Below are 24,738 nucleotides of genomic sequence, written 5' to 3'. Positions count from 1 at the left end.
CTGGGCTTTGCATTACCCATGTAGAAAGGTTGATTGTGCCTCTTGGCATCTTACTTTGTGCTTTATGTGAATGTCATTGGATGAAAATGGACCCTGATCACACCAAAATGCACTGGTAGGTCAATTGGCTGATTAGTGTTGCTTTGGCCAGGTCTCACAGACCTGTGCTCTTGCAGCTGTGTAATTCTGCAGGCCCTCTTAGTGATGAGCTGCTGGGAACCTCCAAATCAGTGTCCAGACTGGAGTCCCCACTGGCACTCAGTTATGAAACTGTAGGAGCTTTATTGTCCAGGGGCAGGGAGAGGTCTGGGCTGCCTTTCATACTGTGGCTGCAGATGGAGGAAGGAGGCATTTGTTAACTATTGGTCTGTCCATTAATTTGGGCACTGCTGTGCTGAAGGCTTTGCTTGTTTCATTTGATTTGAGACCACCAACAGCTGAGCCGTGGCTGCCAAGCTCATGTCAGGTGCCATTTAACCAAGTTTAGTCTCTGTGTTCATTGTACTTTCTGTACCTTTCCTGGCACATCCAGTTTTAAAGACAGTGATCCCCACAGAGCCATGACCTGCTTGATGGAGCTGCCTGAACTGTGCAGGTACACACTGATACCTGCAGTTCTTTTTCCTGTGCATTCCAGTAGTGTTCAGGTGGGTTGGTGAATATTGTAATCTTCACAACAACTACACTTGGTAGCCCCATTGTAGAGGTGAGAAATAAGGGTGCAGAGGAGCATCCAGATTTCACAGTCAGGCAGAAATCTGTGACAGAAGGAAAACCAGAATCCAGCTGTCCTGGCAGTTAGTCCGGAGCCTTAATCAAAAGATCATCCTGTGGAGCAGGAATGTGCCAGGATGAAGGCTTCATGTAGCATGGGTCACTAGAGGAGCACTCCTGCTAGGAGTCAGACCTCTTTTCAAAAGTAACCAGGTGAGCACTAGGAAAGGCAAAAAGCATAATCAGGACCAAGGCTGCAGGTGGTAAAGGGAAGCTTCTGCCCCAAGCGGCCAATCCATGGGCTCTGCTGGCCGCATCTGGATCATTCTGTAGCACAGATATGCCATTTCAGGCAGTCTGAGCACTAACTGAGTAGCTGCAGTTGGACAGAGCTGTAGCACACTGATACATGATTTGCTTTAGAAGAAGAATAAATCCTCTTGCACCAGCCTGCTAAGAAATATTGCTCCAAGGAATTGTGTGCTGTCATGCATATGATCACAGAATGTCAGGGGTTGGAAAGGACCTCTAGAGATCATTGAGTCCAACCCTCCTGCTAAAGCAGGATCACCCAGGGCAGGTCACACAGGAACACATCCAGGTGGGTTTTGTAAGTCTCCAGAGATGGAGACTCCACAACCTCTCTGGGCAGCCTGCTCCAGGACTCTTGCCACCCTCACAGTGAAGAATTTTCTCCTCATATTGAGGTAGAACCTCCTGTGTTCCAGCTGGTACCCATTGTTGCTTGTCCTATCACTGGGCACCACCAACAAGAGCCTGGCACCTTCATCTTGACACTACCCCTCAGATATTTATAGACACTGATAAGATCCCCTCTCAGCCTTCTCTTTTCCGGATTAAACAGCCCCAGGTCTCTCAGCCTCTCTTCATAGGAAAGATGTTCATGTGCATCATCCTTGTAGCCCCTGTTGGACTCTCTCCAGCAGATCCCTGTCCTCTCTTGAATTGGGAAGCTTGAAACTGGACACAGTATTCCAGGTATGGTCTCAGCAGGGCAGAGTGGAGGGGTCTGCCATCCTCTCTGGTGAGACTCCAAACCCCCCACTCTGTTTCATATTGTGCCTTATCCTAAGCAAGGATCAGCCTTCCCAGACTGAATGCAAGTATATTTGGTGGAGTCACTCCTTCTCACCTTTGGTTTTGGGGTGGTTGGTTTTTTTTTTAAGTTGTGAATATTACTTAAATTTCAGGAGGTGCAATCCCTGAAGTAGATTAATAGCCTGCCAAACGCCACTGTCAGGTGAAAAACTGCCTGCTTTTCCTGCTAAGGAATGCAAAGTAGCTCTCAGAAAAGGAGAAGAACATTCTGCTGCCCAGCTTCCCACCTCCAACTCTCTAAACCTGAAAAGCAATTGAGTAAAAGTGTTCAAAAAGGGCCCTAGTAAGTGCAGCCTGGGAAGAGGGAAACAGTCTGGAGAAGAGGAGACTCAGGGGTGACCTTATCACTCTCTACAACTACCTGAAGGGAGGTTGTAGACAGGCGGATGTTGGTCTCTTCTCCCAGGCAGCCAGAACAAGAGGCCACAGTCTCAGGCTGCACCAGGGGAGGTTCAGGTTGGATATTAGGAAGAAGTTCTATACAGAAAGAGTGATTGCCCATTGGAATGGGCTGCCCAGGGAGGTGGTGGAGTCACCATCATTGGAGGTGTTCAGGAGGAGACTTGATGGGGTGCTTGGTGCCATGGGTTAGCTGTTTGGGTGGGTTGGATTGGTTGATGGGTTGGACACGATGATCTTGAAGGTCTCTTCCAACCTGGTTTGGTTTATTCTTATTCTAATAAAGAGTCTGACAGCTGCCTCTGAGGGGCTTTCCATGCCATGGAATCAGAGGGGTGGATCTGCAGTCTAGGGAAACTGAAGCTTCTAGCAAACCTCTCCCTCATTTGTTTAAACAATCTTTGTGGAGACAATTAGATTGAAGTGTACAGCAGTCTGGGTGAGGAGCCCTTCCTCTGCAGCAGGCTGAATCCACAGAGGATGATTCAACTCGTTTTGGTCTGTGAAGCAAAGAAAATATTTGTGCTCCAGTATTATTTTAAAAAGAAATAAAATCCTTGGCACCTGTGATACAGCAGCACATGTTATAGCAACATGGACTGCTACAGCAAACAAAGAGACTGCTGGGGGTGGGTAAAGGCTGTGTGAAAGTCACAGAGTCACAGAAACATTCTGGCTGGAAAAAACCCTCGGGATTACCAAGTCCAACTGATGAGCCTGCTCTACAAGGTTCTCCCCTAAACCATATCCCTGAGCATCACATCTAAATGGACTCTAAGCACAGCCAGGGTTGGTTCCTGGGCAGCACATTCCAATCCCTGACCACTCTTGCTGGGAACATTTTTTTCCTACTGTCCAGTCTAAACCTACCCAGTCACAGCTTGAGGCCCTTCCTTCTTGTTCTAGCACTAATTACCTGTGAGAAGAGACCAGCAGCAGCCTCTCTATAACCTCCTTTCAGGTAGCTGCAGACAGCAATGAGGTTTCCCCTCAGCCTCCTCTTTTCCAAACTAACCATCCCCAGCTCCCTCAGTCACTCCTCATAAGATTTATTCTCCAGCCCCTTCCCCAGCTTCCTTGCCCTCCTCTGCCCTGGCTCCAGCACCTCCACATCTCTCTGGTATTGAGGTGCCCCAAACTGAACACAGTACTCGAGGTGGGGCCTCACCAGAGCTGAATACTAGGGGACAATCACCTCCCTACTCCTGCTGGCCACAGCATTTCTAATCCCAGCCAGGATGCCATTGGCTTTCTTGGCCACCTGGGCACACTGCTTGCTATTATTCAGCTGCTTGTCAATTAGAACCCCCAGGTTCCTTTCTGCTAGACAGCTTTCCAATATAAAACACAAGAGGATGTAGTTATGCTAATGTGTTACCAATAGTAAGACTTGGATTTATCTGTTACTGTGTTCATGCATGTCACCTTAGTGTTTGTTAAAGGGAATATGGCATAGTATCATCTATTAATTTAAAGTCACAGAATCACCAAGGTTGGAAGAGACCTCAAAGATCCAACCTGTCACCACAGACCTCATGACTAGACCATGGCACCAAGTGCCACATCCAATCCCCTCTTGAACACCTCCAGGGATGGTGACTCCACCACCTCCCTGGGCAGCACATCCCAATGCCTAACAACTCTCTCAGTGAAGAACTTTCTTCTCACCTCCAGCCTAAACTTCCCCTGGTGCAGCCTGAGCCTGTGTCCTCTTGTTCTGTCAAGCTCTTGTGCCTCCTTTCTTAAGGTTTTCCTTTGAATATCACAGAGTTGGCATTTTCCTTTTCCCAGCATAATCAGGTATTGTGGAGATTAGCAACTCAGTTGAGTAAATACTCCTTGAAATGTACGTGTTCAAACTTCACTCCTACTGCTCCAGATACATCCAGACAAGTCCAGTGGGCTTTAGACCTCAGGACTTGGAGCATGGAAGAAATTTACATTCCTTCCTCTTTCAATGTGACCAGGCATGGTGACAGTCTGATTCTGTCACTGCACTCTTCCAGGAGATGCAGGAGAAAGAACAGCCCTGGTGTGTCCTACACACTTAAACCTAAGCAGAAACTGGTACAGCCTTCCTTGAGCCCTCCTGGGTGCTTAAGCCTCTTCTTGGTGTGGAGATTTGAGTCAGTAAGACTGCTGCAAACCAACACACTGCTGAGGGAGAGCAGGTTTAGAATGGATCTTAGGAAGAAGTCACCATCACTGGAGATGTTTAGGAAGAGACTGGATGAGGCACTTGGTGCCATGGTTTGGTTGATTAGATGGTGTTGGGTGATAGGTTGGACTCGATGATCTCAAAGGTCTTTTCCAACCTGGTTAATTCTATCCTATTCTAAGAAGTTCTTCAGTATGAGGGTGGTGAGACTCAGGAATAGGTTGCCCATGGAGGTTGTGGATGCCTCTTCCCTGGGGGTGTTCTAGGCCAGGTTGGATGAGGCCTTGAGCAGCTAAGTCTAGTCAAGAAGCATCCCGGCCCATGGTGGGGAGGTGGGAGCAGATGATCTCTAAGGTCTCTTCCAACTTAACCATTCTATGATTCAAATGTTTTGTGTCTGTTTCTGACCTGTACACATTTTGACCTCTGCTTGTTTGTTCCTCTTGAAGGGAGGAGCAAGACCTCTGTCTGTTATCAGATAGCAGAAAGCGTGGGAAGAGCTGATAACCTTGTAAGATATTCTTGGATGGTTCTCGGTGTGAAAGGGCAGGTTGGGAACTTCAGAAGAGATCAGGAACCAGTGGTGATTTTGTAAGGGTGAAGGTGGGCTGCACAACTTCACATTGTGGGAGTAAAAATCAAAAGATAACAGTGCTTTTCCTCTGCAACCCATGGGGAAGGTGAAGGAAACCTTTTCTCTGTCACCCAGCATTTTAATAGGCTCCTGGATCACTGGGTATTTGCCCACTAATTTCCCACTGTCAAAACTAGCAAGGGCAAGGAGAAGTTCAGAGATTCTGTGGCTCCCTGTCTCTTAGCTCTGAGCAGCTTCTTGTCTCCTTCCTGAGGAGCCAAACTGGCTCCTAAACCTGGGTGTTTGCTAGATCTAGCTCAGGTTCCCATTCCTGAATGTTTGCAGGCAAGCTAAGTAGTCATTTAACGTGCAGGATATCTACTGAAAGGCAAGAAATTCTCTCCTCTTTTCAGCTTCCCAGGCAATCCACACCTCCCTCTTGGAGACAAAATCACACAGACAAACAAACCCTCCTGCACTGGGCAGTTTTTCTGCACATTACAGCTCTTGAGAGCTGTGGTATCGTCCTCAGTGCAGAGAATTGCAGCCATCCTGTGTTTACCTGCCTTCAATCATGCCTCAGCCCAAGGCTGTGATAGCCAGGGCAGGGGTCAGCTCCAGAGGAGCCCTAAGTGCACTTAAGAGACTCACCAGCCTCAGGGACAAAGGAAAAAGCAACTGCTCATTTTCTCCTCAGGACTTTTTGCCTTTAGGCACAGGCAGAAGGAAAGTAGAGCCTTTTAAAATGCCTCCTGAAACCCATCAGGGGTTTGCTTTCACTGTAACCTGGAATTTACTGTCTGTCAGCTCCTGCTTTATTTTATTATTATTATTATTTTTGTTCTTCAGAGGAAGTCCTCTGCTAAGGCAGCAGGGAGGGAAGGTGTCTCACTGCTTTTGTTTTGTCCTGAGAAGCAGCAGATCACTCTTTGAAAGCAACTTTCAAAGCAAAGATGGGGACGCTGAGGGGTTTATTAATGAACTGACACCTGCTGGTAATGGCCTCTTCACCCTGGGGTGCTCACCTCCTGTTTTGTGGCAGGAAGAGCACTTGGAGCTGATGAAAGCCTGGACTGATCCCTCTGGGACAGCTTTTTGCCATATACAAAGGTTTACTTTAGGGCATTTGAAAAATACCTCATTAGCAGTTGCTGGCTTAGAAGGGCAGCCCTTGTAGCAACCACCTAGAGCTGCCCCTTGGCAGGAGCTCTTCTTGCCTGTCCCTTTCATTCCCTGGTTCCAAAGCCTTCCCCTGGATGCTCACCAGCAGTTGGTTATCCCAGGCAGCACAGGCAGCCTCTCACCCACATGACTGCAGCATTTGTTTACTGCTGCCTCTTGCTTTGCCCAATTCTCCATATTTTAAGTGTCAGGGTGGGTGTTTAACAAGCCCTGCTCTTCCTGCTCTTCTTCCCCAGCCCTGCCACACTTTGCCCTTGTTCTTTCTCACTTGCTGCAACCACCTTCCTCTGTGGCTGCCCTTACCTGGACTAATCTTTGGCAAAGCAGTAACTCCTGTGGAAAGATTGGAGCAGGTGTGCATGGATTGCAGGAACCTTTTTGATTTCCTCTGGATTTGCTGCCTTTTTGTGCCTGCTGCCTGCTGTGATGTGGCAGTTCCTCTTTCCAGGCTCTGTGTGACTGTACTGGATGTTGGCATTAATTGCAGCTTCCCTCTCATTTCTTCTGTAGCTCTTGATGTATCCATTGGAACCAGCTCAGTGCCCAAGCAGACTTTGCCTTTCAGTTAAAGTCCCTCTTTCATTCCTGCTTTTTTATTCTGTGGCTTTTGTTTATCCATCTGCTCTTCCTGGGTTGGAGAGGATGAGTGTTTCTGTGGGTGCTTTGCTATGCCCTAAACAGCCAAGCTGTCAACAGAGAGAGAGAGAAACCTTCTTGTCCTTTGCTCTGTGTTACTCTCAGACACTCCTGTTTGCAGCACTCCTGTGGTGCAGCAGCAGGTTTGCTGCCAGCTCTGCTGCCTGCCATCTTCTCCTCTGCCATCTTCTCCTCTGGGAGTCTTTGAGAGACTCCTATGTTTAGTCCTGTGCTGATGTTACCTGGGCTGCTTCCAAGAACAACACAGAACTGCTTCCTCTATTCCTAAAACTGACACAGAGAATGAAAACTACAGCAGGATTATTTTTAGTTCTGTAAAAGTGCAGCTGAAGCAGCATGGTTGGACTCTGCCTGGCCAGAGTTTGCTCTTTCAAATGGTCCCTGATAGGTGAGGAGTGTGTGTGGCAGATGGTGGGTTTAAAGAGCATCTCTCTTGCTGCTCCTTGAGTCTTACATTGACAGTTTTGGAGTGGACCATCAATGCACAGGAGTCTGAAGTCCAAGATTAGTTTCCAGTAAATGTTCATCATGAAACCACTCAGCTAAAGGAACAGGAAGAAAAATGCAGATCATAGCTGAGCTGCAGTTGCAGAGCTGGGTGTGGGCATGCAGCTCCTGAAGAGCAGAGCTGCTGCAGTTTGAGACCATGGTGGATTTGGCAGGATTGAGAAGAAGCTTTGGCTCGTGCCTGAGCTGTGTCATGCCGGTGAGGACCAGAGAGGGAAGCGTCCTGCTGCTTTGTGCTCAGCACTACTGTGCAGAGTGTGATACACCTGAGCATTTCTAACCTGCAGGATATCCCATGTGCTGGACACCCTCAGCATGTTTCTATTTAAACATGGAATACAAATGAGAACTTCTGTTGACCAATTCCCTGATGTCTGCTGTAGTCCTGTCATGGACACCAGCCACATCTGGAATACTGTGTCCAGTTCTGGGCCCCTCAGTTCAAGAAGGACCTCAGGGAACTGCTTTGAAGAGTCCAGCACAGAGCCACAAAGATGCTGAAGGCAGTAGAACATCTCCCTGCTGAGGAAAGGCTGAGGGAGCTGGGGCTCTTGAGCTTGGAGGAGTGTGAGGGGTGACCTCGTTCATGTTTATAAAGATGTGAAGGGTGAGTGTTGGGAGGGTGGAGCCAGGCTCTGCTCAGTGGTGTCCAATGTGGGGACAAGGGGCAATGGGTGCAAACAGGAGCAGAGGAAGTTACATGGGAACATAAGGGAAAACTTTGTGAGGGTGACAGAGCCCTGGAGCAGGCTGCCCAGAAAGGTTGTGGAGTCTCCTCTGGAGACACTCAAGACCCACCTGGATGTGTTCCTGTGTGACCTACTCTAGGTAGTACTGCTCTGGCAGAGGGGTTGGACTGGGTGATCTTTCAAGGTCCCTTCCAACCCCTAACACTCTGTGATTCTGTGACACCTGCCAGCTTTTCCTTGTTGGTTCCCTTTCAGTGATCTGGCACTCAGGGTACTTCAAGAGTCTGTGATTTGAAAGGAAAGGAAGTGCTTGTGTTCTTGCCCCAGAAATGCAAGTGGCTACCCCACTCCTTGTTACCAGCACCTTATGGCAGCGTTTTCCAGGTGGCAGCTCCTGGCTTATGTCCTTTCAGGCTGCTGCCTCTTGGCTAACCACTGAGGGAGCAGTGCTCTGGAGTCTGTGTGCTTCCTTCCAGTCCAAATGCCTCCCTTGTATGCTCATGCAATTCAGCACTTAAGATTCTAGTGTTTGCTCTTGTAAACAGAGAGTTGATGCCGGAGTCATGTCCCGTCCTGAACTGATCCATGGCCTACCACTGCAATCTGGGGGGGTTTCAGTCAAAAGTAGCCACAGAGGTGCTTGGTAAAAAGCAGCTGGGGGAATCAGATCCCTCTTGTTTAGAATTGCAAATTCTCTACTGCTGTTTGCATCCTGTCATTAAAATTCTGCTGTAACTGTGTCGAGTTGTCTCTACAAGCTGATACCAGTTCCAGCCTGTGTAACCTTGGAGCTGAGCAGCGTCCCTGTCCCTTTGTATTGTCCTCAGCCTCTGCTGATTAGAATCTTGTTTCACAGAAATGACTTGGTATTGTGCTTTGATAAAGTATTTATCCAGCACAGTCAGGACCTGTTTGTTTACTTGATATTATCTAAGTGCTCAAATTCCAGCCAGCAGTCTAAAGTTCACAGGAGTGAAGATGATTTCAGGAAAATGGAGAACCAGCAAGAGTGCTCAGTCAGCCAGCCAGCCAGCAGGAGAAAGCCTACAAAGAGAATAGGAGAGCACTAACCACTTTGTTTTTCTGGCACCTCAGGATGAGATGACCTCAAGTCTGGGCCTTAGCACAAAGAAAGCCCTCACGATCCTGAGAGACCAACTGTCAGCACTGCTGGAGGGGCATCAGAAGGAACGGAAAAAAGTGACTTCTTGGAAGGTGAGGCACCAAGCAGCACAAGGCTGGGCACTCAGTCCCCCTTTCTCAAAGTGGTGAAGCTGAAGATTCAACAAGAGTTGTTTGCATTCCCTCACAGACTGCTGCTGCAGAGTCAAGGCCAGGTTAAGGTGAGGCCTTGAGCAACCTGCTCTAGTGGAAGATGTCCCTGCCCATGGCAGTGGGGCTGGAACTAGATGATCTGGATGTTAGGAAGTTGCTCTTCATAGAAAGAGAGATTGGCCATTGGAATGTGCTGCCCAGGGAGGTGGTGGAGTCACCATCACTGGAGGTGTTTAGGATGAGACTGGATGAGGTGCTTGGTGCCATGGTTTAGTTGATCGGATAGTGTTGGATGATAGGTTGGACTTGATGATCTCAAAGGTCACTTCCAACCTGGTTTCTGTTCTGTTCTGTTCTGTTCTATTCTATTCTATTCTATTCTATTCTTAAGGTCTCCTTCAGCCCAAATCATTCTATGAATCTATGAACTGCTAAAGTCCTTGGGAGAAAGGCAAGGAATCTACCCAAGGATCAGCCTGGAGAAGATTCCAGGAAGACCTTATAGCAGCCTTCCAGGATAGCTTGAGAGGGACATTTTACAAAGGCCTGGAGTGACAGGACAAGGGGCAGTGGCTTCAAACTGGAAGAAGCTTGACTGAGATTAGGCATTAAGAAGAAATTCTTCCCCATGAGGGTGGTGAGGCACTGGGACAAGTTGCTTAGAGAAGCTGTGGGTGCTCTAACCCTGGAAGCATTTAAAGCCAGGTTGAATGGGGCCTTGAGCAACCTGGTCTAGTAGGAGGTGTCCTTGCCCATGGCAGGGGGGTTGGAACTAGGTGGTCTTTAAGGCCCTTTCTAGCTCAAACAGCTCTATGGGCCTCAAGAGCCATTAATGGCAGTGTGCCCAGCAGGGTTCATATCAGGTGGAGAGAAAGCTGTGAGGCTCAGCAGTGTCCCCTTGTCCACCATGCTTTTCTGGTTTGCCTGTGTTGAATACCAAGTGCTGGTGTTTATGCACAGTATTTAAAAGTGTTCCTGGCTTGGTTAGTGACAAGGGCACAGCCTGGCACAGAAGCTTTTTCCTTCTTTCAAGCAAGAGTAAAGCAAAAAGCTTTGACCCAGCCTCACCAGCTGAGCAACCATTGGTGCTGTGGCATTCACATAACTAATCTGGGATGCTCTGTGTCATGTTCAGGGGCTCACCCTGGAATATCAACTGCTGCTTTCATCCTTCCTCCCTCTGGTTTTTCAAATGTGTGGCTCTGTGTTTGATGAATGCTGACTGACTGCTGCTCTCCTTTTGTAGGAGGTGTGGAGGAGCAGTTTTCTCTACCATGGTAACCGTTGTTCCTGTTTCCACTGGCCTGGTGCATCTCTAATGCTTCTGGCAGTGCTGTTGCTGCTGTGCTGCTATGGGAGCCAGCCAATGGGGAGGTAAGTAAACCTTCTTTTGCTGGGTAACTGAAGCAAGGTGACAGTCTTATGTCATCTCACCACTGTCTGTGGCTGCCATAACAGCATTGTCCCCCATGGTGTTTAGGTATCTAGGCAGTAGCATACTCACACTGGTGATTCTGTCCCTTTCAGGCTCTTACACAAAACTCAAGCCAACTTAATTCTACTTCCAACAGATCCATAGAGTGTCCTGTGGAGAGATTGAGTGGTTTGCCTTTTACAGCATTTCTAGACCTCCAGAAGTCCTAAGCCATTACCATAGTTATGAACTGCAGAAGCTAGTGGTTGTCTATGTTTAGCCTGTATCTGGAGCTAAACTATAGTAGCTGCTCCACCACCCAGGGAACCCCACCCCAAGCAGGGAAAGAGGGATCAGAAAAGGAGGAGACCCATGGGTTGAAATGAAAACAGCCTTCATGAAGCAGCCAAACTAATACCAATGTCAAGTGCACAAAGTTAGACTCTCCTCAGTCACTGTGCAGGGGTCACAATAAACAGACCAGTCCTCAGGAGCAGAATGGTAAGCAAACCCCTCCAGAGATCAGGAGGAGCTCCAGCCCTTACCAAACTTCCCCCTTTATACTAAGCATGACATTTATGGTCTGGGATTCACCTACAGCCAACTCAGGTCAGCTGTCCTGGATAATTGAAACTGCTAATGCAGCCCACAGCTGACTGAGGATTCTGTACCAGCCTGAGCAGGACAGTGGCTCATAGAAGACACCCCATAAAGGGCATTTTTTAATTGAGATGATTCCTTTCAGAGTTCTCTGATGGCATTAATCTAAAGGAAAGTTATGATTGCAGCTCCCCTGCTTATCTTTTTCAGCCTGTGGGATGTAGGAATGAACAACTGAGCAGGTGTGCAGTTAGCTCTGTGGGTGGCTGGCAGTGTGTTCTGCTTGTTTACTCAGACCTCATCTGCTTGCTTCTGTTTTGCTGTGCAAAGCCAAGGTGCTGAGATCGTGAACGCGCTGGCACTCTTCTTCCTTCTCCTCTTGGATCTCTTCATGATTGGGCGTCAAGAGAGACTGAAGTGCAGAGAGGTGGAGAGGAGGCTTCAGACCATCATTGATAAGATAAATGGTGAGGCCTCCTTCAGCTGTCTCTTGTCTGCATTTGTGTTTTCCTCCTGGTGGAGTTTTCACAAGGCTGATCACTTGTGTTACTAATGAAGCTCATTAGCCTCCCCCATGTAACGCAGAAACAGGCAGGATTGTGTCCTCTCGTGCCTGTCCTGCAGAGCAGTGATTCTGAGCTGTCTGAGGCCATGTGTTTCCAGTCTGTGTGTTGTCAGGTGGGCGTCTGTTATGGCTGTGCTTTGGAGTCATCCAAATCCTCGGCATCTCACACAAATATCTGCCTTCTAGCAGATGATGAGAGAGGAATCCGTGGGGTTGTACCACAACATGCAACAGAAGGAAATCAATTGCAGTGCCTGAGCATTCTCTCAACAGGGGGTTTTAAACCTGAGGAGGCAGTTCAGCTCAGCCTGGCGCTTTTAAGGACAGCCTGTAGCTTTTCTCTTGCACCAATATGTATTTAAGGTTATAAAATGACTATGTTTAGTTGTTAATACTGGGTGGAGAGAGAGGGGAAGGTCATCAAAGAGAGAGATGATAAAAGGTCATGGGGATGGACTGATCTTAGCACTTGAGGAACTGTAGGCACTACAGAATGTAAACTGCTCTATGCTTGACCTCTCCAGGACTGTTGTCACTTGATCCTTTCACACTTTGTGCTTTCAGATACGCTTGGCAAAGAGGTGAAATGGCCAGACTCCATGTACCCTGACCTTCACATGCCTTATGCCCCATCCTGGTCCCTTCACTGGGCCTACAGGGATGGTCATCTTGTCAACCTGCCTGTGAGCTTGTTAGTAGAAGGAGATGTCATTGCTTTGAGGCCAGGCCAGGAGTCATTTGCTTCTCTGAGAGGGATTAAGGTAACTTGCTTGTCTCATTTCCCTGGCATACAACAATGTATCTCCCAGGATTTTCATGCTGATACTCCAGTTCCCTGTGTACAGACTGTTTGGAGTGTTTGATTTCTTCTGACCTTGAAAATAGCTTGAAATTCAAAGTTCAGTCAAGGATGGTGCTTTGTTACACAGACTGCATCATCTCTGTGAGCCTCCAAACCCAATGGATGGGAGACCATTTGGTCTCAATGTGATAGTAAAGGACAAAATTTCCATCTCTTCCAGGTCAAGGGGAAATTGTAAAGTGCTGCTAAATATAGGTGGAGTTAATCTATCCAGCAGGATGATGTGACATACAACCCCCTAATTTATCCTGGTTTTTATGTGAAGGGAGAAATTTTGTCTGCTTTGACCTCCTTACTACTGATTTATTATAAAGAAGATAGTATAAAATGCCTGGGGTAGAAGTAAATTAACAAATCAGTTCCAAGATCTGTGTAAAGAATTTGCTGCTTGCAGGAGAGTGGAAGAGCTTTAAAGCTCAAAATTCACCTTTGTTGGGTTTTGTTGTGACTTTCACAGTATCACTAAGGTTGGAAGAGACCTCAAAGATCATCGAGTCCAACCTGTCACCACAGACCTCATGACTAGAGCATGGCACCAAGTGCCACATCCAATCCCCTCTTGAACACCTCCAGGGATGGGGACTCCACCACCTCCCTGGGCAGCCCATTCCAATGACCAATGACTCTCTCAGTGAAGAACTTTCTCCTCACCTCCAGCCTAAACTGCCCCTGGCACAGCTTGAGACTGTGTCCTCTTGTTCTGGTGCTGGTTGCTAGAGAGAAGAGACCAACCCCTTCCTGGCTACAACCACTCTTCATGTAGTTGTAGAGAGCAATGAGGTCACCCCTGAACCTCCTCGTCTCCAGGCTAAACAACCCCAGCTTCCTCAGCCTCTCCTCATAGGGCTTGAGCTCAAAGCCCCTCCCCAGCCTTGTTGCCCTTCTTTGGACACGTTCAAGTGTCTCAATGTCCTTCCTAAACTGAGGGGCCCAGAACTGGACATAGGACTCAAGGTGTGGCCTAACCAAGGCCCAATTTGATGAAATAACCAGGCCTGCCTCAACACAAGCATTTAGTTTTAGCTAATTTAGCTAATGAGTTTTTGAGAGAGAGAACTGTATGAAGCAGGGATTGCAGTGGGGGGGATGCTGCTGGACTAAATGTCCAGTCCCTTGTAGCAGGATTACAAATCCCTGACTGTGCAGCCTTTGGGCTCTCTGGCTTTTTTCCTAGGATGATGAGCACATAGTTCTGGAGCCAGGAGATCTCTTTCCACCTTTCTCACCTCCACCCTCCCCAAGGGGAGAAGTGAAGAAGGGACCTCAGAACCCTCAGCTCTACCGTCTCTTCCGTGTCTTGAAGACCCCAATAATTGATAATGTCAGGTGGGTTAAATGCAGTGCACAGTGCCTGCACAGCTTGTCCCTGTCCTTATTGCTGCATTGTGTCTGCAAAGAATGAGACTTGCCAGCCCAGGACAGGAATTTGCAGGTATGGTGTGCTGTGTTTTCTCTGTTACCTCTCAATGTTCTATATCTCTTAATATCTGTCTTCCGTTGTCCTCCTGAACTGGTAGGTTGGGCTGATATATAAACCCACATACACACTAAGTCTTACTGATCAGCTCATTGCTTTCCAACTGCAGTTGAACCATGGAGGGAGGTCACAGATTATCATACATTTGATGTAGTCAGCGATATGACAGCCTTTGGTCAACTGGAGATAGAGATACCTGAATGTCCTATTGGGGTTTCAGTACACACTGGGGCAACAGAGCCTTGCTGTGAATTGGGTGAGGACACCCTGGGGGGGTTTGCAAAACATCACTGAAAATTTACTATGGCAAGTGCAATGCTGTTGTAGAGCATGGCTTGTCTTTTGAAGGTCATCCCTCATAGCATGGGGTGAATGCAGTGTTCTAATCGGGTCTACGAGGAGGTTTATGTCTCTGGAAGGTACAGGGTTAGAGTCTTGGTCACTGAAATCTGAAGCTCTTTTCCATTCTTCAGGTGGTGCCTGGAAATGGCTTTGTCACGTCCTGTGACAGCCCTGGATAATGAGAGGTTCACTGTGCAGTCAGTGATGCTGAAATACGCTGTCCCTGTTGTACTGGTGAGTCTCATTTCAAGCCTTTGCTGGTGAGTGTGGCCACAGTTTGTCAATAAAGGTGAAGAATTTGCAGCCATCAACAGGAAATTGAGGCCAGACCCTAACTGGTGCGGCTGACACTGTGTGTACCTTGGGCAGTTCAGCAAAGCAAAGATGCTGAGCTGTCTACCTGTGAGTGTGGAGGGAGGAAGTGCAGCAGCAGACCAAGGATATCTTCCAGTCTTTTCCAGGGCTGAGAATGTTACAAGGCAGAGAAAACTCCTTCCCTACCAGTACTAGCAGTTAGCTGACAGTGTCACCTCTGTTTGAATTGCAGGCTGGCTTCCTGATCACCAATGCTGTGCGCTTCATTTTCAAAGCTCCTGGAATTGCTTCCTGGCAGTACACTCTTCTGCAGCTTCAGGTAAAGGGAGCTTTGAGCTTCACCACACCTCCTCCCCAGAGCACCACTGGGGCTGATTCTGTCCCTCAGCAGCTTGCTTCATCCTGTGACAATGTCCTAGGCACAACCTCTGTGCATGCTGGATCCAGGAGCTTTCAGTGGAGCAGGACAACAGCTCTACCCTGGCCATTCCTCCTAGGTTGTCCTTTGCTCTCCCTCACTTGCCATGTGTGTGTATATCTATCTATCTATCTATCTATCTATCTATCTATCTATCTATCTATCTATCTATCTATCTGTCTATCTATCTATCTATTTGGTATCCTCTGCCTTTAAACTTGTAAGAGTTTATGCCAAATTCAGCAGGAAAACCAGCTGCAAGTTGGTGTGGTTTATTCATGGCCTTCTTGATTACAAAGCCCTAGGGGGTGTGCATGTCCCCTCTTGTGCTTCCCCCTGTGTTGCATTGCTTCCAGTGCAGTCTCTCTCCCCCCTTCCTGCTGCTGCCTTTTACCCATCCTCTCACTGTGGTGGAAGAGAGATCATCTGGCTTCTTGTCTCTGAGCTTGTTGGTTATTGCAGGATTGGGTTTTTTTTTCATAGGTGAATGGTGTCCTACCCATCCTTCCATTGCTCTTTCCTGTTCTGTGGGTTCTTGCTACAGCCTTTGGAGAAGCCAGAGTCTTGGCCCAGATGAGCATGGCCTCATCCACCTCACTGGTAGGTATCTCTCCACATCAAATCATTGCAGAGAAAAAGACAGGAGATGGGAAGAGCTCTGTGAAGTGAGCACAATGAATTCAGCAGATTTATCCATGTCATTGTAAAAGCTTTGGATCTTTGATTGCCCTGGCTGTGCCCTCTCCCTGGAGCACAGTGTGGTTTCTTCTTGAACAGATGTCTTAATTTTTTCACCCTGTCTACAGATATCCCAAGGTGATAGGAAGCTTCAGTGAGTCCATAAATCTCTTGAGGGCATGTGCTTCCTATCAGCTAAACATAGTCTGGCAGAGGGCTCAAGGAGATAAATGTCCTGTGGTGGCTATAACTAGGGAATGTTTAGCCATTGAGAAAGGCTACATGAGATCCCCTGCAATCCTCTGCTTTAACATGTGGGCAGACCAGCCCTTTCCTGTGGCTCTGGGGCTTTGCTTGCAGGCCTGGCCTTTGCTGTGGATCAGGGAGTAAGACGAGCTTCTGGTGCTTATGCTGGTTTGGGGAATGGAGTTTGTAGGCTGATGGGTGTGTGATCCTGCACTGGCTGTGCTGAGGGGTGTCTCTTGTTCTGTCCTGGTGGTACTGTTGGTGAGATGCACTGTGCTGTATTTGTCTTCTGTGCTGATTTATCTTCTGCCTGTAATTAGAGAGAGTTTCTCTCTCCTTCTTGTCCTTCCTTGGCCTCTGTGGTCCTAGGTCTGTGTTTTCTGTCCTCTGTTGGCTGTACATGACTAAGTTGCCTGTGTCTTGGGATGGAGGACCTGTTACCTCCCTCATTGGTGTTTGCACCTTTAAAATCTGTTTTCAGTGTTCTCTCCACTTCACCTTTCTCACCCATTCTCAGCACTGCTCCATTCCTGTCTTTGCAACCTTCCTCTATCCCTTCACACCTTGCTATTTGGCTGGGAAAAGCCACAGCTCCTTGGCTTCCCTGCTTCATCATTCTCAACATACCCATTTACCCTGACACTCATACTTGCACCTTCCTTGTCTTCTTTCCTGTCTTCTCCACTTGTCCAGGCAACTCACTCCACTCTTTCTGTGACATCTCAAACATGATCCTCCATCCCTGCTGCTGCAGAACAACCGCTGTGATGTGCCTTCGTCATTCTCTCCTTTGCTTAGGGCAGTCTTCTCTTGGCCTCTCTATTTCACTCCTTCCTTCTCTCTATTCTGTTCAAAACGTAGCAGGTAAGACCCTCTTCATCTTCAATCACTTGGCCTGTGTGACCCTGTTCTCCACCTTCTGTTCCCTCCCATTGTGTTTGAGTTGTTTGATTCCCAGTTTTCCAGGGCCATAGGTGACCCTCATGATTGGTTTAGTCAGGCATCCTGCAGGACACAAACCAGTGGCCCCTCAAACCAGCCCCTGCCTCAGGTTGCATTACTACAGCAGCAGTCCTTTTAGAAGGGAATTTGATGTTGGTTTGAAAACATTTGTGCTGCCTTTCATAGGTTGTTCCAGTAATTATTTACCTTCGCTGCTAAAAATGAGTGGTTTACATCAGAGGGAATTTTTGTGGGGTTTGATTTCCAGCCCTTGCAACATTTACATCTTTTGTCCCCTGGATTTTGGAGGATGTCAGTCAAATTTCTGGTCTGCTGTTAGCTACTCCTATACCCTTTTACCATCTCTTGGTTAGGTAAACAGTTGAAGCACTTGGAGTCACAATAAGCATATTTCCCAACCCTCTAATCTTTCTCTTGGCTTTCCTCTTAGCTTTCTCCAGTGCTTCAGGATCACTGTAGAATTATGAGCCTCCAACACCTACCTACAAAATATTCCAGTCACAGCTGGGCTAGTGCTAAATTTCAGAATAATTTGGGTTTTCTACTTGTGTGTTCTCATGTTAGTGTAACAAAGGGTCATGTTAGATCTTTTAGCCCCTGCTTTTACATGGCCAGGCTTTGTTTAGCTGATAGCCTAGAGATTTCTAAGACAGGGTCCTCATCCTGTAAGTCCAGCCTTTGTTTTTGTGCCTAGGTGTGCAGCCTTACCTTTGTGCCCCTTGCTGTGCATGGGTTTGCTCATTTACCAAGCAGTCCACCCTGTTGTGTAACAATGGTCTGTTCTCTTTGTTGCTGGACCCTGCCCCAAACTCTCTGTACTTTACAGTCTCTGTCAGTAAATGAGAGTTTAGTTTTCATTCAGGTTGTTAACAGAATACTCAGAACTTGTCCCTGCTTGAGCTAGTAACCTACTGCAAATAATTCCTCAGTTTCTCTTCCATTTGGAGACAGTGCATTTCTGATCCATTTAACATGGGCCCCATTTCTCTGGTATTCATAGAATTGTTTTGGTTGGAAGAGACCTTTAAGATCTCAGAGTCCAGCCTTCAACCCAGCACCACCAGGGCCATTAAGGCACGTCCCAAAGTGCCATGTCCATATATTTCTTGAAAGTCTCCAGGGATGGGGACTCCACCACTTCCCTGGGCAGCCTATTCCAATCCCTGACCACTCATTTAGTAAAGAAATCTTTCCTAATCTCCAGCCTGACCCTCCCCTGGCACAATTTCAGGCCATTTCCTCTCATTCTGTCACCTCATACTAGGGAGAAGGGACCAAGCCCCACCTCACTGCAACCTCTTTTCAGAGAGTTGTAGAGGGCAATGAGGTCTCTCCTCAGCCTCCTCTTCTCCAGACTAAACAATCCCAATCCCTCCCTATTGCTTTGCTTTTTGCCAGAAAGTCAGCAGAGCATTTAGCATCATGTCAAAGCACCAAGTGGTGTGTCCAAAGCATTGCTTTTATCAGCCAAATTTGTTATATTGTCTAGAAAAGGTATCCCAAGAGTCCGATGAGATTCATTACTCCTCTGCTTGTGGTGTTTGGCTCTGGTTGTGTTGTTCCACTTCTTTTAATTGAGTCTCATATTAGCTGCTCTGTTATTCTGTCTGAAATCAAAGTCTGTCTGGGGTCCTGTGGTGACTTGATTTGTTCTCCTCACCCTTCTTAGGGCCTTGGCACCACGTTAACTTTTTTGCCGTCGCGCTGGGACTTAAGCCACGGTTCAAGCCTTGTGCAAAATCAGCAGAAGCAGAAAGTTGTCCAGACCTGCTAATTTAAACATTAAACTTTCAGTAGCTGGTGTTAGCATGGAAACTATTTCATAGTTCTCATGTGCTATGATTGCACCACCGAGTAAGGAACAGCAATATTGCTTTAACACCTCTGCTTTGCCTGCAATGGCATTTGCACTTCCACTGTCCTCAGCAAGCTGTGGACTGATTTTAATAACCTCCTGGTATGGTTTTTCTTCATTTAATGTTAATTTTAGCTTTTATTTTCACTTTTACTCACAACTGGACTTCTTTTATTTTTATTTTTACTGTGGGATTGTTGCTGCTTGAAATGTTAATAACCTCTCATTTAAACAGCTCCCAAGTATCAGAGAATTGTTTTGGTTGGAAAAGACCTCTGAGATCATCAAATCCAACCTAACACCACCACCACCCCCCCCTTCGTAGTTCTCAGTGTAAATAATTTCTGACACATTTCTCTTGGCTTTTCTCAGCTTTTTTTTTAACCAGTCCTTTTTAGAAGTGCCAGATAAATGCAGTATTATTTGGGGTGCCACTTTATGTACATACAAATGTGATCACCACGTTCCCTTCTCCGTGCGCTTAACATTTAAACTGGTTTTCAAAGCGACAGCTGCCCTGGAATTCCTTTGTGCTGGATGCAAGCTTTTGAGTTAGTGTCTTTCTCAGTGTAATTCCAAGAGCCTCATGGTGGTGCCCTGCTAGAATTCCTTTGCATGTCCTACCCCCATCTCACTGACTTCACCTCATTCCCATTGTGTTCCAAGCACCTGCTGTTAGAGCCACTCTGCCAGCTCCCTTCTTCTAGCTGACCCATGTGGCTTAAAACCAGATCAGTCAATCCTGGCTCTTTCTGTCTAAAAATAACCACCCAGAAGGAGCCTCCTCAGGGTCTAATTGCCATTATTTTCTCTGTGACATTTAGGTAATGACTGTGTGTTCTTCTGTGATGTACAGCACCAAGCACTTTGTGCTTCACAAGTAGATAAAGACAGAGTCCATTAAAGACTTAATTGCTTCAGTGAATGATTGCTCTACCTCGGTGCAGCGATGCCCTCGGAGCAGGACTCTTCCCTTCTGCTCTCCACAGCATTTAGGGAAGGATGTTCCTCATGCCATGTTTCTGAGCATGATTATAGTAACTGATCTCTTCTCTTGCTGCAGCTTGCTAAGTTTTCAGAGGACACTCTCAGCAGCTACACAGAGATGGTATCTTCTCAGGTACTATTATGAATTATTTTCTTCCATCTTCTCTGCAGAACTTCCTGATACCCTTTCCCTTTCTCTCTGATTGCCTTGCCTGTTCCTAGACCCTTTTTACTTGTGTCAGTTGTCCATTGTCACTCGTTTGCTGCTTTAATTTGCTATGCATGCAGGTTGCACATCATTCCCCTACTCCTCCCCATGTGAATGCTGCTCTGCTGACCAGAGATGGAGGTGACTTTGACACTGGGTCCAGCTGAGCTTTTCTGAATATTGCAAATGGTTTGAAGTCAACCTTTCCTTTTTTTTTTTTGTTTTTTTTTTTTTCCCTGCCCTGAAGAAAGTGCCTATTTCAAGTCCTCCTGTTGCAGGAGCAAACCAAACTTTTTATGGTGTGTATCAGAAAGAAGCATTTTGCCCATACCATAAAAACCTTCGCCAAGCCAAACCTACCAAACGGAGGTGCTGGCGATCAGCACCAGGACCTTGGTGGGGGGGACCATGGGGTATTCAGGCTTTCAAAAAGTCTGATCCTGTTTCATAGGCTCCTTAACAAGCTTAAGCACATTACTAGTGCATCCAAAGCTGGAGCAAGTAAACATTCAGACCTTGTTCTGGGGGAGGAACTGCATCTGGCCACTCTATAAATTGCATCATCCAGACTAAACAGGTGGGTAGAGGAAAGATTCTTTTCTGTCTAATCTGGCATTAAGATTCCCCTTTCCATAAGGAGGCAGATGGACTCCAGGAGTGATTAAAAATCCCTAGACTTTACCAGAATCACACATACTCCATACCTCCTTGCTCCCATTCCCAGACTAATGCTCATGCATGCACACACACACACACACACACACACAGAGAGATACTTCCTTTGCTAAATACTTTGTTGTTTTTCTGTGCCAGTTCATCATTTAGCTGAGATATTTTTCAGGTGTTAAAGGGAGTGACTTGAGCTGACCTCCCTTGGTGAGAGGATCTGCTTCTTTCCTTTTGTACCTGTGTAAACATTTTTGCTTATGAGGAACTGGTTTAACTAGGAGGTTGTTTTTTTTTCTTTCAGGTGATAGCTCATGATTGGTTTGCAATTGAGTTTATGGCTGTATCATAGAGTCATAGAATAGTAGAGGTTGGAAGGGACCTCTGGAGATCATCTAGTCCAACCACTCTGATACTGCAGCTACACCCAGAGTAAATCACACAGGAGGGTTTTGAAAGTCTCCAGAGAAGGAGAGTCCACAGCCTCTCTGGGCAGCTTGTTCCAGTGCTCTGCCACCCTCAAACTAAAGAATTTTCTCCTTAAATTCAAGTGAAACCTCCTCTGTATTCTAGTTTGTGCCCATTGCCCCTTGTCCTATCACTGGCCACCACTGAGAAGAGCCTGACCCCATCTTCTTACCCTCCATCCTTTAGACATTGATCAGCATTGATAAGATCTCTTCTCAGGCTGCTGCTTTCCAGGCTAAAGAGCCTCAGGTCTCTCAGCCTTTCCTCATAAGAGAGATGCTCCAGGCCCCCAAGGAGCTTTGAGGGAAGTGCTCTGCAGTGACAGAATTCCAGAACAACAGCTGAAAAGCAGTAAAATAAACCTGTCACTGAAGCCTGGTTTTGGTGGCTTTAGGAGTGCACAGAGCAAAGCATACAGCTCTGGTGCTTGGATTGACTGCTGCCATCCAGACCCTTCTGTAGTATTTTCATGTGTAATGTGAAGGGTGCCAACTTGATGTTTTAATGTTGCAAAATATTGCCTTCTGTCAGTTTATTACAGTTAATTTGTAGTGCTGGAGTGGTCAGGGCACCTTGGCTTTATTTCCTACATTGTCACTGCCTCAGTTAGTAACCTGGGGGCCAGGCCACCTCACCACAGTGGCTCCATTTGCAGCATGGTGATTGTGAGCCTCAAAGCCTACAAGCCAAGGGAATGGAAGTTACTTTAGGAAACAATACTAAGGGATAGCAACTGATTCACTCCAAATTAAATCTCTTCAGAGATCCTCCCTGTGTTCTTGGATAGACAAAGGTAGTTTCAGTGAATTCTGGCTGTTGGCATCTTGGGCAAGGGGAAGAAGTGCCTTTCCCTTGGGAAATCAGTGCTGTATCAGTTAACAGGTTCCCACGGAGACCAATGCTTAGCTTACAGTGTATCAGTGTGTTCAAGCTGAAAGCAGGTAATGCCACACTCCCTTTTTTCCTCTTCTCCCCTCGCCTTTCACTGAGTGGGGCTTTAATTGTCTGATGTCCTCTGCTTCCCTTGGCAGGAAATGATTCGCTGTATCTGGAGTCACTTCCTCTGTGTTTTGAAAGGCAAATCCCCAACTCTGAGCTTCACTTCCAGCTTGCTCCATAGTCTGGGATCTGTCACTGTGAGTATTGCTGAGTTGTTAGAAGGGGCCTGAGGTGGATGTTTCATTTGCATTGTTCTTGGTGTCCTTCCCTGAGCACAGGCTGGTAGCCATCAGTTCACTGTGCTGGAATTAGAAACCCTTCAGGCACCTGCCTTTGTAGAAGAGTTTATAACTGTCCTGTCCAAGCCAGAAGCACATTTATAGGCTAAACCAAGGGTTAGAGATACTCTGTGGCATCTGACAGGATCTCTGTGTTTCCCAGCTCTGGTTCTGGTCTCATAGTCCTCTTGACTCCTGGACAGCTGGTCCAGATCCTAGTAATGTACTAGCTGGTGAAACAGGTTGAGCAGTTGCTTCCTTCTCATTGACTTCTTGCCTGGTTTTGTAATACCCTGAGATAAAATTGGTGATAAACACCCCATCAATCCTGCTAAAGCAAGGAATCCTTGGATTTCTTGGAGGGTTCCTAGGTGCAGTTTCTTAAGGCAGAAGGTTGGCAGAGATTTGTCTGTTCTCCCTTGTGTTCACTGAACTTGTGATATTTACAACTCTGTATGGACGCTGAGACATTTTCACTGAGATTTTGCTTTCTTGGGGGTGTTGTGGGATGTTCTAGGTGCTCTGCTGTGTAGACAAGCAGGGGATTCTTTCCTGGCCAAACCCCAGCCCAGAGACTGTTCTGTTCTTCAGTGGGAAGGTGGAGCCACCTCATGATAGCCATGAAGATCTGACTGATGAGCTCTCTACTCGATCCTTCTGCCACCCTGAGATGGAAGATGAGGTGGGTGAATGTAATCCATAATGTACTATGTTGTCTCTAACCATAGTCTGCCTGACACACACAACATGGTATTACAGAGGGAATCCTTTGCTTGTAAAGAAGCCCTGTGACATAATTCCTTGTTTAAAAGATCAATGGGCAGTGAGGATGAGGTCGACTTGTACAGGACTCCTCAAGCATCAGGTGACTCAGGAGTAGCTCCTCTTTAGCCACTGAATGACCACTGTTCATTTTGTGTGTCTCTTGCAGCCCCATGAAAGAGATGCTTTGCTGTCTGGCCCTCTGGCAGACACAGTGCACATGGCCAATGAGCAGGAGAGGAACAACTGGTCTAGTGACACTCCAAAGGCTCCTGATGCCCATGCCCACCGAAAGCCAAGCAGCAGAAGCAAGCATCCCTCGGGGTCCAATGTGAGTTTTAGCAAGGACACGGAGGGTGGAGAGGAGGAGCATACTCAGGTAAGATGTACTGAAGGGGCACAGAGGTAGTCTTTTGTAGAGTTATAAGACAGACTAAACCCATAGAGTCTCCTCTTCTGGGAATTTAAGTGGGAATTCCCTGTGGGATTCTAGACTTGGGCTGTATTCATTGTACCCAACTAGGGTTTCCCTGTCTGTTGGACCAGGTGGTCGGTGACAGTGAGGTGTTGGCTTGTGAGGCTGAAGACTTTGTGTGTGACTACCACCTTGAGATGCTTAGCCTGTCCCAAGACCAGCAGAACCCCTCCTGCATCCAGTTTGATGACTCCAACTGGCACATGCACTTGAATTCCCTCAAGCCTCTGGGCCTGAATGTGCTGCTCAACCTCTGCAATGCCAGCGTCACCGAGCGCCTGTGCCGCTTCTCCGACCACCTCTGCAACATTGCCCTCCAGGAGACTCACAACGCTGTCCTGCCTGTCCACGTGCCCTGGGGCCTCTGTGAGCTTGCCAGGCTAATAGGTAAGGAGAAATTGGATGAGCAGAGATGGAGAAATCAGAGCTGTCAATAGACACTTAATCCTTAGAGCACAAGAGAAACAGGTCCTCGGTCTGGGTTGCTGAGAAGGTGGAGTTACAGAGCTGAGTCTCTTGTTGTTCACTTGCCAAGAGTCTATTAAAGAGATTGCTTTTGGCAAGTTCTGACATTGTATCAAAGAAACAAATGTCATCAAGGAAATTTCCAGCCAGCCCTGGCTAGGCTTGGTGTTCTTCTGGCTGGAGTTTGCCAGTCTCGTCAGGAGACAGAGTATGTGGCTAGTGGACAGACAGCTGCCCTGTCCTTAGAGAAACACTTTACCAGGAGTGATGTGGAGTACCTCAGATGATTTTATAGATGGGAAAGGCAAGGTGTAGAGGAGATAAGAGGTTAGAGGAAAAGCTAGAATTGAAATTCAGAAGCTCTTGGACTCACTTCTCTGCCTGTCCTTCAATGTCACAGTTCCTCTCTTCAGTGAACCAGAGGCTTGGAAACTGTAGTTACTAACATCTAGTCCTTCTGAATGCTTTTCATTGGAGATCT

At 47.2% G+C, this 24,738-nt stretch overlaps 1 protein-coding gene across 2 annotated transcripts in view; it reads left to right on the top strand.

Annotated features, from left to right (window-relative positions):
- TMEM94 (transmembrane protein 94) overlaps positions 1-24,738 on the top strand; it is a 63,127-nt gene that overhangs the window by 18,687 nt on the left and 19,702 nt on the right. For both annotated transcript variants that reach the window (XM_068151539.1, XM_068151540.1), the window contains 13 exons: positions 9,095-9,214; positions 10,521-10,648; positions 11,619-11,755; positions 12,418-12,614; positions 13,890-14,041; positions 14,666-14,768; positions 15,082-15,168; positions 15,751-15,867; positions 20,073-20,129; positions 22,370-22,474; positions 23,073-23,237; positions 23,487-23,696; positions 23,864-24,179. In XM_068151539.1, the coding sequence (XP_068007640.1) occupies positions 9,095-9,214; positions 10,521-10,648; positions 11,619-11,755; positions 12,418-12,614; positions 13,890-14,041; positions 14,666-14,768; positions 15,082-15,168; positions 15,751-15,867; positions 20,073-20,129; positions 22,370-22,474; positions 23,073-23,237; positions 23,487-23,696; positions 23,864-24,179 (1,894 nt within the window). The remainder of the gene's footprint in view (positions 1-9,094; positions 9,215-10,520; positions 10,649-11,618; positions 11,756-12,417; positions 12,615-13,889; positions 14,042-14,665; positions 14,769-15,081; positions 15,169-15,750; positions 15,868-20,072; positions 20,130-22,369; positions 22,475-23,072; positions 23,238-23,486; positions 23,697-23,863; positions 24,180-24,738) is intronic.

Source organism: Melanerpes formicivorus, unplaced genomic scaffold (genome assembly GCF_026170545.1).
Source record: "Melanerpes formicivorus ecotype bairdi unplaced genomic scaffold, bMelFor1.0.p_v2 SCAF_21, whole genome shotgun sequence".
In the NCBI taxonomy this organism is placed as follows: Eukaryota; Metazoa; Chordata; class Aves; order Piciformes; family Picidae; genus Melanerpes; species Melanerpes formicivorus.
This window is presented reverse-complemented; position numbering and strand designations above follow the sequence as displayed.